This window comes from Odontomachus brunneus, unplaced genomic scaffold, assembly GCF_010583005.1.
Source record: "Odontomachus brunneus isolate Ranch 3 - 2012 unplaced genomic scaffold, Obru_v1 Obru_scaffold_043, whole genome shotgun sequence".
Taxonomy (NCBI): Eukaryota; Metazoa; Arthropoda; class Insecta; order Hymenoptera; family Formicidae; genus Odontomachus; species Odontomachus brunneus.
The window spans coordinates 40,606-53,619 of NW_022639493.1; the positions used below are offsets into that span (position 1 = coordinate 40,606).

Here is a 13,014-nt window from a genome sequence, read left to right on the forward strand (position 1 = left end):
GCGTAAATTAAATTCGATCGAATCGAATGTAAAAGACGCGCCGATTTAAACTTCCATTTCGCGCGGTAAAATTTAGTCTAGTTTGAAATTGGATGACGGCGGCTTGTGAAGCTGGAATTTAGGAATGAAGGGATTCGAATACTTTCTCATATTTCATTTGATCATTATGCGAACCCTTCAAAATGACTTTTATCGGAATGAAATGAAACTGCCGTCGGTCCAGGAAATCGATCCCAGCAGTCAGCGCAGCGCATAGCGGTATATCTTGCTATTCGTTTCAGTTAGCACTTTGCTCTAACGAAGTTAATACTTAGCGAGTCGATGCCGCACACATAATGGCCTCCCGTTCATAAATCTCCTACGGGCCATCAGGGAGCCGCTGGTGCGCCACGTGCTCGGACATAGTTTCGTCGCACGGTGATTATCCGAGCACATTGGAATAACGTGGAGTACGTTTTTAGAGTGCGCTCACATATTTTTTACTACGTCGTTGTACTTTCATCGATTCACATGAATTCTATAGTCTGCCGTCGTTTTATCAAAATAAAAAAGAAATTAATATAACCAAAACTAATTTTTTAATTACATTTCGAATTGAAGAACATTAATTAATATAACAAAAAATTACATATGAAAAAAATAAATTTTAAATTTATATCTTCCAATAAATTACGTAAAACGTATTGAAATATCAAGAATATTCATAGAAATTATGGCATTATATCACAAATATTACAAGAATTTCGTGCAATCGAGGAATGGAGATAGTTCAGAGAGAGAGAGAGAGAGAGAGGGGGAAAGAGAGAGGGAGAGAAAGAGAGTGGGAGAGTGAGTAAAAGAAAAGGAGGGAGGAAGATGGGGAGGAAGAGAGAAAGAGCGATAGTAGAAGATATTAGTTTCCTTGTGTTTTTAATCTTATAGTTGTTAATATTATATACTAGGTTAAACTATCCGGCATTATCCGGATTATCATAAAGTATCAAGGGGAAAAAATAAGGGAGGGGGATGGAATGTTCAAGTTACATATAGCTTATATTTTGCTCAGAGTCCTAGAGAGTAACTATACAAAATTTAGTTCAGATCGGTCAAAGGATTCAGACAAAAATTTAAACAGAAATTCCACTATATATATATATATATATATATATATATATATATATATATATATATATATATATATATATATAATATATATATAGTGTGTGGAATTAATATTCCACTAATTATATACTCTTATATACTTAATTATATACTCTCTAAAAAGTATGTAAAAAATATGTGAATAATTAAAAAATCAGTTTTTGCTATATTAATTTCGTTTTAATACAACGGCAGACTATAGAATTCGTGTGAATCGATGAAAATACAACGACGTAGTAAAAAGTATGTGAGCGCACTCTAAAAAAAAAATATATATATATATTTTATTTTATACATTATTGTTTCAGTGTTTTATAAAAATATATATAAAAATATTTTTTATAATCTTTTGAAACTTGAAAAATTTTAAATATATTTATCTTGAATATGCATATTTCTCTCAATTATCTTCGTATTCTATCAAACCCTTCGATTATATCATGCCACCGTCTTAGAATGCGAATGATATTTTCAGGTCATATCAGTTTCAGGCATTTACGCAACGCTCTCTTGGAGTCCATGACGTGATTGCGCAACAGTGAGACACGTTGCACATTTCCTCCCTCCTCCCTGCCGAGTATAATTCTTCCATCAAAATAATTTTCCTCTTCGTTTTTCGCGCGCACGGTTGAATGGCTCGGCTTTGACGGCAAAAAATTCACGATCAAAAAGCAGGATCTATGCCGTGGGATTCTAATTGCGGTTAATTCATCATAATTTCTCTATAAACCGCGAAAGCGCGAGAACATAATGGAAACGTCATCGTAAATTTTTCGAGCTTTTGCGATTGGATTTCCGTCGTTTCTTTCGCGTTTGAACTTACGTGAAAAATTTTACTTTGAGATTAATGTGACGTTATCGCCAGTGCAAGAGAGAACATTTCTGTTTGCTCGCTTCGAAGTGAAACGTTGGTAACGCTCGACAGATTCAAATGAAAAAATTCTGAGGAGAAGAAATACTTTCTGCCAATAAAGTGAAACCGGACTGATGGCTGTCAGCTTGACGCGAATACCCGAGAAAATTAAATCGAAGTTGACGAAACGAAAAATCTCAAGACGCCCCTCTTCAATTTTCCTGTATAATCACTTTATAAACAATTTATTTCGTTTGGAAAGAAAAGTATCGAGAGAACCTATTTGAAAAATAACTCAAACTCGCGAGATCTCTCGATTGTGTTTATTAACGTTAGATGAGACATCGATCACTCAAAACGGAACAAATCCACGAGCCTCTTGATACCAAAAATTTTAATTTAGCGAATTTAGATTTTTCAAATTGCTATATCAAGTTCGGCGTGTACGGCACTTGTCATAGCGCGAATCGCGTAATGGCAAAGAGCAAACGTTTACTTGATGGCCCCCTCTCGTTACTCCATACAACGCACCTCTCCATCGGCGAGCTTTTACCGAGAGAATCGCGAGCACTCATGTGCCGGGTTGCCAAGAAGAGAACCTGTTAAAGCGGAGATATTGTACGGGTCGGGTCGGGTTTATGAGGTCACCGGGCCAACCAACGAGCGAACCGTCGCGAAAATCTCGCAGTACGTTCGATTAAAACGGCGTGCATAACAGCCGAGCAGACACGGGAAAGACAAAAACTTCGTGTATCATGTCCGCGGATTTTGCGTACGCAAATCTGTCTTCTACGTTCCCTTTATCCTTGACAACGTTCTCGCTATTATACGCCGGCTCGATTTACGCGGATCCGCTTATGCACGACCGACAAAGGTAGAGAACGTAAAGCAGCGATATAGCGATATAGTGTCCCATAATTCCTCGAAGGCATATAAATGTGCCTTGGAGAAACGACGATCTCGATATACGCGAAAGTTTAGAGAACGTTTAGCGCGATATGTACCAACGAAAACGAGCAAATGAGCGAACGTATTTTGCGCGCGCGCTACAAATACATTTAAAAACACGTGTAAATAAATCACGCATTAGATTACTCTGATTATTTCTTCTTTTGGGAAATTGCATTATTAAATTTCGATGAATCTTCGCAACAGCGATAACGCATGTCGGACGTTTATCTACGACGCCGCTACGCGTGTGTGTCCTTTGAAATCGCGAACGAGAGAAGGAGGGAAGAAGAAGGGAACGGGGGATTAAAAGTTTACTGCGGCAGTAAAGATCGTTTCTTAAAGCGACCACTGAATTCTCGCCGACGATACTCGAGGGCGCGCTCGGATGCGTCGTGAAAGTTAAAAGCTCGGGTGCACCCTATCCGAGAGTCGTAAAAACCGCGAGACGTACGTATGCGCTCGTCACGTTTGGGTGGACGACTTTTACAGCGACGAATGGGCCGACAATGCGAGGGTGATTTGCTGAGCGTCGTCGAAACATCCGACAATCGATATGGCTGAAAGTGCGCGCCACAGTGAGTGGCGAAAGTGAATATGCCGAGGAAGTTTTCATCTTCCCGCGCGAACTTAAAGCTCAGGGACAAGTGAAACGAAAGTTGCCGCGGGGGGTAGTCAGCGAAATTTTGACGCTTGCACGCCTAATTAACTCGCGCAATTAATCACGTCCCTCAAATTAAACGTACAGTCAACAGACGGCCACGATGAAACAGGATATCACAAAATATACGTCGAAAATTGTACTTCATCACTGTGTCTTCGATTGATTAAAGAAGACCGATGTGTTTCTGATGAAATAAATCTAATTTTCGATTAAAAAATCTAATAAAGAGATTAGTAAAGAAGCAAATGTTGTTTACATATCCATTAATTATGCTAGGTGTCTGAATTTACGTGCTCTTGTGTGCATGTAGAATTTACTAAATATATTGCACAGAAAAATCCTGAAAATATTGAATGTCTTCTGAGAACGCGTTGGAAATCGTATAACAGCGAAGTAACATTGCGATTAACGCGAATCTGTGTTACACGCGTGAGATCTTCAACTGAACACGTGTTTGCTAAGAGATCAGGAAACAAGTCTAAGATCTGTTATCAAGAGTTGTCATTTGAGACTCATCTCATGTGACATACTCAGAGTTTGATTGAGTTTTTATTCAGAGTTTGATCCAAGTTTTTCAGTTGATTTATGATACGTTAGGTGAAACTATCCGGCGTTGCTCGGTTAGTGTCAAAGTGTCAAGGGGATGAAATCAGAGCAGAGTGTGAGGTGTTCAGGTTACGTGTAGCCTGTATTTTCCGCGGGGTTCTAGAGGATAATTATGTAAAATTTGATCCAAATCAGTCAAAAGGTTTAGAAATGTATAGGAAACATACAAACAGACAGATATACTATTTTATATATATAAAATTTCATATATATAAAATAGTATATCTTATTTGTTTTATATATATAACATTTATATATATAATCGAGATTCAACTGAAGACCTCTCATCTGACTCTGAATTTAAATCTGAGTATTTCATTTAAGATGAGTCTCAAGTAATAATTATTAACACGGGCCTAAGATATGTCTCTTGAGACTTCAGAGCTTGTCGCTTACGCATATCGATGGACCAATTTTCTTTAATTAATATCTTGAGTTACCGTGATAATTTACAGAATTACAAAATAGTAGAGGATTTTCCTGTTAAATTCAACAAGTTTGATTTGTATGCATGCGATCGGATATCTAAATTCAGACATCTTGTATATAATGACATCGCACGCGCGTGACCGTGGAAACGAAAGCGAGGGACTGCGAGACCTCGACTCATTGATTTCAGTTTGCTCGCAGACGCGAATAATTGAAGCGCGCGTCACGCGTCTGTGCCGCACGGGGCCCGGCTCTCGATAGACCGTCAGAGGCTGCTCGATCTATTAAAGCACATCGCATAAATCACTCCCTGTTACACGGCAATTAATCAAGTTCCAGATCGTACTTGACTCACGTAGAGCCCGCGGCATTCCCACGGCGACGTGCGGCGACGTGCGTCCTTTTTGCGACCATCTCAGAGCCGACATTATCACGTCGCGGGAGACATGATCGTCAGCACCCACAAAGTGCAAATAAATTTATTTACGAAACAATTGATGCGATTCGTGCGCGCGAAGTCCGGGGTGAGTTTCTTCTTTTTTATCTTCCACTTACCTGAATGTTGCACGAGAAGTATTTCCTGGCGGCGCCGGTGCACCTGTCGTGGCCATCGTCACTGCAACACCACAGAAGAAAAGATGTGTCACTTTTATGAAAGATGGAAGATCTAAAGAAAAAGAGACAATGCCGATGGCGGACACTCGATAACGTAAAATGTTCTTCTCGATAGTCCTTTTTTTCGCCCCCATTTAATCTATAATGATTCATGGTTCTCAGTTACGCTGCTATGCGTTTCCGCGCTTTTCGTTTCAGTATCAGGACCACCGTTATTAAAAGCACTTTCTTAGGGGATTAAAGTTACTTGCGAATATATTATACTAGCTTAAACTACCCGGCGTTGTCCGGGCTTCTTATATCTAGAACATCTAAATTTAAATTATCACAAAGTGCAAAGAAGATCAAATCAAGGAGAGGGGATAGAATATCCGGATATCATGTAGCCTGTATTTTCCGCAGGATCCTAGAGACTAATTATGTAAAGTTTGGTCCAGATCGGTCAAAAAGTTTAGGAGTTAATAAGGAAGATACAGAACACACAAACATTCTATTTTATACATATAGACTATGTATACATTTATATTTGCATGTGTGTCCCAACTACAGAATTTAATGAATTCTATAATTATGATAAAAAAAAATAACAAAAGCACTATGTACTGTAAGATGATACCAATAAAAAATTAAGAAAGTATGTAGATTATATTCGCAAATACATTATCAATTCGTGACTCATTATCTCTGCGATGGTTAATTTTCTGGAGAAATTCTTTGGTATATAGATCGAGTGAATTCGACGAAGTTCATATAACATCCTGTCGGAGTATATTCGCTCATTCATAATAGCGTGATTGCAGCATCGTTGAAGCTGATATCGTAATTAGGATAAAGGGTAGACACAATCGTATTCATTTGACATGTAACTACGCCCAGGGGATGAGATGCATGTGCACAGCATCTAATAAGCGAGACAATACCGATTACATACACTTGATAATGTAGTACTGTATACACACCCTGCAGTTATTTCTCGCTCTAATTTGCTCTGAATCAATTTGAATCCCAATCTCGCGCGTTTCCACGTTTCTTATGTTCGCGATGCGACAAAGATACTTAATCGCGAATTTGTACTTTGTTAAATTTACAACTGATCTCTCATTTAAGGAGATTTTTTTAGTCTCAAAAATAAAGAAGAGAAATAAAATAGAAGAAAACAGAATACCGATCCTTTTATCTGTCTTCGAATAGTTTGGACGTGTGTGATTTAATGAAATCTGTACTGAGAGGAAATGAGAAATAATCAATGATGATGTCATGCCGTTCCGCATCCAAGGTCGTCGAAAATGAGACTAAGATTCCCGCCTCAATAAATTTCCACAGTATTCCGGTAAGTGCTGCTTACTTATTTCGCACGAGATGGTCCGATATTTAAAAATTTATCACTTGGATAAGTATGTACCTCTTCCTGCTTGATAAAATTTTTAAAAGGGACATTCGGAGATTTACGTACTTACATCCTGTAGCATTAACGTCCACGTCCCGGTTTGCATCTACGTAGAACCTTAAAGAGTTTTTCCAATTTTTCAGATCGGAAAAATGTCGACCTGTTTCTAACGCATTTTCTCGAAGTATGCGAAATTTAAAAAATGCACTTGTATCGATTCTTCAAAGTAAGCTCCGGAAATAGTCTCAAAATATCGGAAATCATCTTTAGATATAACGTCCTGTTAGATTTGTACGAATACGTCACATTATTATCTTGGTGCATCGAAATTTCCCAACAGTTATATAATTTTTTATTTTTCCAACAGAAGGCAATTTATACTGCAATTCTAGACAAAATCGTAAAACTCGTAACTTGTTCTCGTAAGAACTTATAAATAGATCTGCAATTCTATGCCGACTGTATGTCATATGATAACTCGTAAATATCAATTTTTTTTTTGTTTTTTTCGTAAGCTACGACTTAACGATTTTATGATTTACTCGTATATTTGCTTAGAATTGCAGCATTATGTTTATAGAAGAAGATGAAGATTAGAAATTCTGACGTATCGTAGCGTCGGTTTCTGCGTCGTGCACCGATTAAGCGCGATTTCTAATCGATTGCAGGCGCGGAAAGCACGATCTCGCGGAAATGATGCGTTTTCCTTGCGATTAAATCGTAGCAATCGATGCATGTCGCGTTCCGATGACCCGTGGCACACGATGCATTCGACGAGCGGTCCGCCGCGCGCATTACGCGCTTTCACGTTACGATTATCTCGCTTTCTACAACCGCACCGTGTCATTAACGACAAGCCCGTCCCGCCAAGCCGTCACAATATGTCGATCATCGATCGGTCATTCTCCCAGTTTCCCACTTTACGTAACCGCGGTGTTAAAGCCAGCTTTAATTGCGACTCGTCTCTTCGCAATGGGAAATCGTGAAAATTTCACGGAGATAGCGTGACGCCGGGGAGACGTGTAAGTGCCTACGATTAATCTTCCCTTAGTTTCGAGATAAGAAGGATTTACGGCGAATCCGTTACGGGGCGTGCACTAAGGGAAAAGTTTCGTTGATTTATCCGAAATTTAGTCGCGCGCGACGTCCGCCGCGTTGCAAAAAGGATTGATCGAACTGCGCTACTCTCTCCTCCTCTCTCTTGTTCACGTATGAATTATTCGATTCGTTCGACATTACGAATCATTCACTTCTTATCAATTTGTCGTCTTATCGCGTTAAAATCACTTTCAAATAAGACCAGAGAAATTTGCTAAAAAATAAAAATGTGTGTACAACAATATTGGTTCATAATATCTACGATTTAGAAAAATTTCATCGAATGATATACTTTTGTTTATTTTGCATTTTTTAAATAGCTTTTCTCTGCATTACTTTTATAAAAAAATAATGCCAAAGATTTTGAAATTAAACAGAACCCGTCATTTATTCAACCCAACATTTATTAGCGCCTCAATAAGCGGTTTGCCTGACTCGCTGCTTACACGCCATTAAACCGGGTATTCGGGTATTCAGTGCAGATCGAGACTTGATTAAATTCTTTGCAAGCTTGTGTCCGCTTTTAATCCAATCTCAATCCAATTGAGCATACCATTGTAGTGAGTTCCGGGGATAGCGAGGAACTCAACGAGACGGAATGGCTTCCTTCGGGCGGATTAAACGGAGAACAAACTTTAAAGTGGGCAAATAAATTCTCTCACACGTCCCGCGAATTCGCGAGCGCGGTTGCGAAAATAACGCGGCACCGCGATAATAATCTACGCAACGCGACAATCGCACATATATCAACTCAGTCAAAAAACTGCAGAGATATATTTGCAAAGTCTCTCATGGGATAATGTGCGCGAAGAATTTCTCGCCGGGGGATATTAAAGCATTTCTTCAAACACAAAAGAGAGAGAGAGATAGAAGAAGTAAAAATTAACAGTCGCAATACTTCTTTCTCTTTCATCCACTCGGAGGATAGTTTTTCCTTTTTCACGGACGGATTCGCGGGAGCGTTTTATTGAGATGTTCTTCTTGTACGTGCCGTGCTCACCCCAACACTCTACTCTCGTTCGACATTCCTCTCAATATCGTATCTCATGGCCAACGGCGTTCCATCTAGTCTAGTCCCGGAGTAACGGATAGTCGATAAACGCGCGGGCTCGTAAAGTATGGTAACTCACTCTATGTCGAGACACTGTCTGGTCTGATGGGCGACCCCGCCGCCGCAGGTGCGCGAACAGGAGCTCGGCGACGACCATGGTCCCCAGTTGCCGCTCTCAGGTTCGTCCGTGTCCAGCACGAAGAAGCTGGGCTGATAACTCTCGCCGTGTTGTCGACGGTGCCTTCCGTGCCTTAATTTTATATGATGCTGCAACAGGACCAGGAGGTAAATTTATTACGGTGTGCTCGCCTCCTCTGTCTTGCTTTTGCACGCGTCTCGTTTCGTGCCGCAGCGCGCATCGGGACGTTGCCGAGTCCGGAGGTATCTCGGGGTCGACCGGGGTCGCGAAAAGGATGTGGCCTGCCGTGAGAACGTAGGTGCGAGGGAAACATTTCGCGCTAAGTGCCCCCTCGTTCACCTGCGCCTCCGTCTGCCCGCGCCACGGCAAAACGAATGAACGAACTGTACGCGACGTACAGGTGAGCTTCGTGGGTAACAATGGTACTCGCGCCGCATGGGGTGCTTTAATCCCTCAGCGCGGCTCGCAGGAGGTATTCCATCGCGCGAGGAACGCGTTTGAGGAATGTATCTCTTAATCCAATTTTTATTTATGGAGAAATAGAGAGAAAGGGAGAGAGAGTGAGAGAAAGAGAAAGAGAGAGAAAGAAAGAGAAAGAAAGAGAGAGAGAGAGAGATGAGGGGAAGAAGAGATGAAGGCAGTTTCCGCGCTTCTCTTTTCTGCGGAGAAGAATGAACAAGTATGAGCCTTTAGACGTCTGTTGGACTTCTTCGTTTCCTGGGATCGCGCTGGTAAATGCGTTACTCAGCCTTCACCGGGGAATTATTGACTTAAGGATGTTCATGAGCGATACATCGAGCGCTACAGCAAATTTACGTTGACGCGGTTGGTATGTCCGACTGCAGAGGGTTTCTCCACTTTTGGAAATAAGCAAAAGAAAAATTGTTACGTGCCGAAATTTAAATATCGATTCGATCCTTTCTCCACCTTTCTACGTAATGTTGAATTTGTGAAACGCGAACAAATATTCGATCGCTCACCAACTTTCGTAGAATCCGCGAAAATTTCAAAATAGAGCAAATTTATTTGCAGATATTGATTTTATTAAGCTATTTTATCTTATAACTAAAGCTTTTCTATATCTTTGAAAAATGTGTCCAGAAATATTGATTTCCAACAAAGTCACATGGTAGTTTAAAGTTACTTTGGTCTGATAGATTCTAATTGTACTATACTCTAAGAAAAAATACGTGAAAATTTACTTGCAGGATATAAAGTTTATTTGCAAGAATAAACTTTATATATACTATTTATAAATTTTTAAATATTTTTTACAGTATGTTTCAAAAAACGATTGTACACGAAGGATTAAATCAGAGCTGATGTCAAACTTTAATATCTAAATGTGAACCTGAGATTTTGTTCTCTTGGATACGTTCGTAATATCCCGAAACAAATTATCTCGTCGAGCTGTTACGCACACAGGAGGCGATTTCGAACTTTCCGCTGAAAATTGCGTTACTCGACACGACGCGGGATTGAGAAAACTCCGCAAGGGAATTTTTAGACGGTGCCGCCGTTGTCACGGTATATTAACGCTAAATTGTGCCTAAACGGCGGGAAGCCCGCAAAATCCACCGCAGGCGTTCGCCACGGCTAATAAGCGCGACCAGGAATGCAGCGCGAGAAGGAAGAGCTTTATTCGTCGTGTGCAACACCCTGTATGTGTTAATAGCGTGCGGGCAACTTGGTCAAACAAAAACGCGGTTAAGAAAAACGATTTTGTTCGGAAAGTGAAGTCTGCAATCAGTCTTTTCTTTTTGTTTTTTTTTCTTCTGCTTCTTGTTCTTGAACTTTTTTTCGCTTTTTCTTGACAAACGAAGCCGCAAAGGATCGAGCATTCGCGACTTCCGCCAGAGCTTTCGCTGCCGGCGAAGTGCCCATATAACATTTCAATGGCCGGGTCCTTCTGGCGAGTGTCCAAAGCAGTTTGCATTCGCCGGTTGTAAAGTGCATGCGCGGTTTCCAATAAAATTATCAGCCCACCCTGCCGGCTTCCCTGAACATCCCCCGCCGGATATGGTTCTCCGTTTAACTACGCTTTCGCCACTAAATGATCGTTTCTCGATCGAACGCGCTCTCGGATACAGGAGTACGAGTCTCTATACGTATTGAGCGGCTTGTGTTCGGTAGTTATTGGCTCTTAACGTGGCGTTTTGCAGAATACGCGGCTGTAGAATTTCAGCGCTTCCGAATGATCCCTTGAATCGCGAATTATGACGTTAATTGAGATGGGTTTCTCGATAAATTCAATGGATACTGATGTAGAGTCTGCAAAATTTCAGACAGAACGTCCGTTTATTTATTTCCTTCCCGCTCATTATTGATTTCAAGATTTCTGCATGGACAGATAGAAAATTGAGTTTTACATATACACTCATACACACACACACACACACACAGATAATAACAGCGTGGTGCTTTTTATCGTCGAAAAGATCGATGAAATTGAACTTTGGGATATAACGAGCGTTTAAGCTCGCTTGTGAAAGTCCGAATTTGTGATTATTTGCCACGAAATTATTCTCACGAGAGATAAAGGGTTAAAGCTGTTTTATACATCATCCCGCGGCTTAACGAGTACTTTGTACACGAATAATTAGCGGCAAAAGAACGAACAAAGGGCTGCGCGTATATAATTGCGCGGCGTTCAGTGAAAGACAGATTTATTACATTGCTGGCAATTATGCTCTGTGTGTACAATTTATCCGGTTAAGTAGTTACACCGATCGTTACATGACATGGTGAATCATAGCGTCCGCGGCCGTTTACGGTAATTACAACGGGTTCGTTTTGCTCTTTAAGCATACACAGGAAGAATACGTTTATGATTCGGCCAGTCACGTTGATAGAGATTTAGTGGTGCCATTTTTCCCGAACGAATTACCTCCTCGACAAATTTAACGTTGTCTGCCTCTCTTCTTCTTTATTTCTCCACTGCGAGTTAGATAATTAAGATTATCAGTTCTTTATTGCATTATCAATGAATATATCGTACAAAATTGTTATTTCCATGTAACACTCCATTTGTTACGTTCGATTTTATAACAAGGAAGTATCGCGAGAAGTTTTAAAATTTACAGTGACGTAAGGTAACAGGCCTTCGCGACTGCATCTCAAAATGGGATTTGCGTTAAGCATATAAGCGGCAGGTGTAATTAGAGAAGCTTATTGCCGCTCGAATATCGGATCACGAAGAAGGAAGTTACTTAAATTTAATCTGTCCTCCTTCCTCAGCTAGGAGCTGCTGGAATCTTTCTCGGAGGCGTATTCCCCAGATACAACCCCACCTCGTCTATTTTATCGTATTCTCCAGATACAAACCCACCTCGTCACTTTATCGAATATTGTAGAAATAGCTTTACTTTCAGTTTCTTAATCTACATTAACAATAATTGATGAATGATTGATGATAGTGCTCTAAAAAAGTAATTATATTGTCGTTATAAATGGTTAAAATATATAACTTTCATCTTTCTCATCGACAATAATAACGAGCGTTACGGTTTCACGTTACAATTCCCAATTGCATTTCTTGCCTTCTTTCCGCTCGAATATCTAACGAGAAGTTCTAGCGTTATTTCATTTTTAATGAGATGAAGAAATCGGATGCCCTGTGTAACTAGCACATGTAAATATTATATATATGTATGTATATTTGTATATATATATATATATATATATATATATATATATATATATATATATACACACACACACGCACACAGAAAGTCCAATTTTAAACATGCTAACCGAAACTGAACCCAACAGACAAAAATGTTTTTAACAAAATTTATAGGATCTTGAGGAAGAAGAAAGATGGTAACTTTATATATATATATATATATATAAGGTCATCATCTTTCTTCTTCTTCTTCTAATTATGTCAACTATCGGGATGCTCATCTTTCTCGAGATCCTATAAATTTTGTCAAAAATATTTTTGTCTGCTGGGCTCAGTTTCGGCTAGCATATTTAAAATCGGACATTCGTGCGTGTATGTGTATGTGTATATACATATGTACATATATACAAATATATATATATATATATATATATATATATATATATATATATATATATA

General features: G+C 39.6%; 1 protein-coding gene across 5 annotated transcripts in view; it reads right to left on the minus strand.

The window, feature by feature from the left end:
- The window catches only part of LOC116844591 (papilin), a 138,910-nt gene that overhangs the window by 25,418 nt on the left and 100,478 nt on the right, over window positions 1-13,014 (minus strand). For all 5 annotated transcript variants that reach the window (XM_032816340.1, XM_032816339.1, XM_032816343.1 and 2 more), the window contains exons 3-4: window positions 8,871-9,058; window positions 5,196-5,256 (exon numbers count right to left, since the gene is read on the minus strand). In XM_032816340.1, coding sequence (XP_032672231.1) covers window positions 5,196-5,256; window positions 8,871-9,058 — 249 coding nt within the window. The remainder of the gene's footprint in view (window positions 1-5,195; window positions 5,257-8,870; window positions 9,059-13,014) is intronic.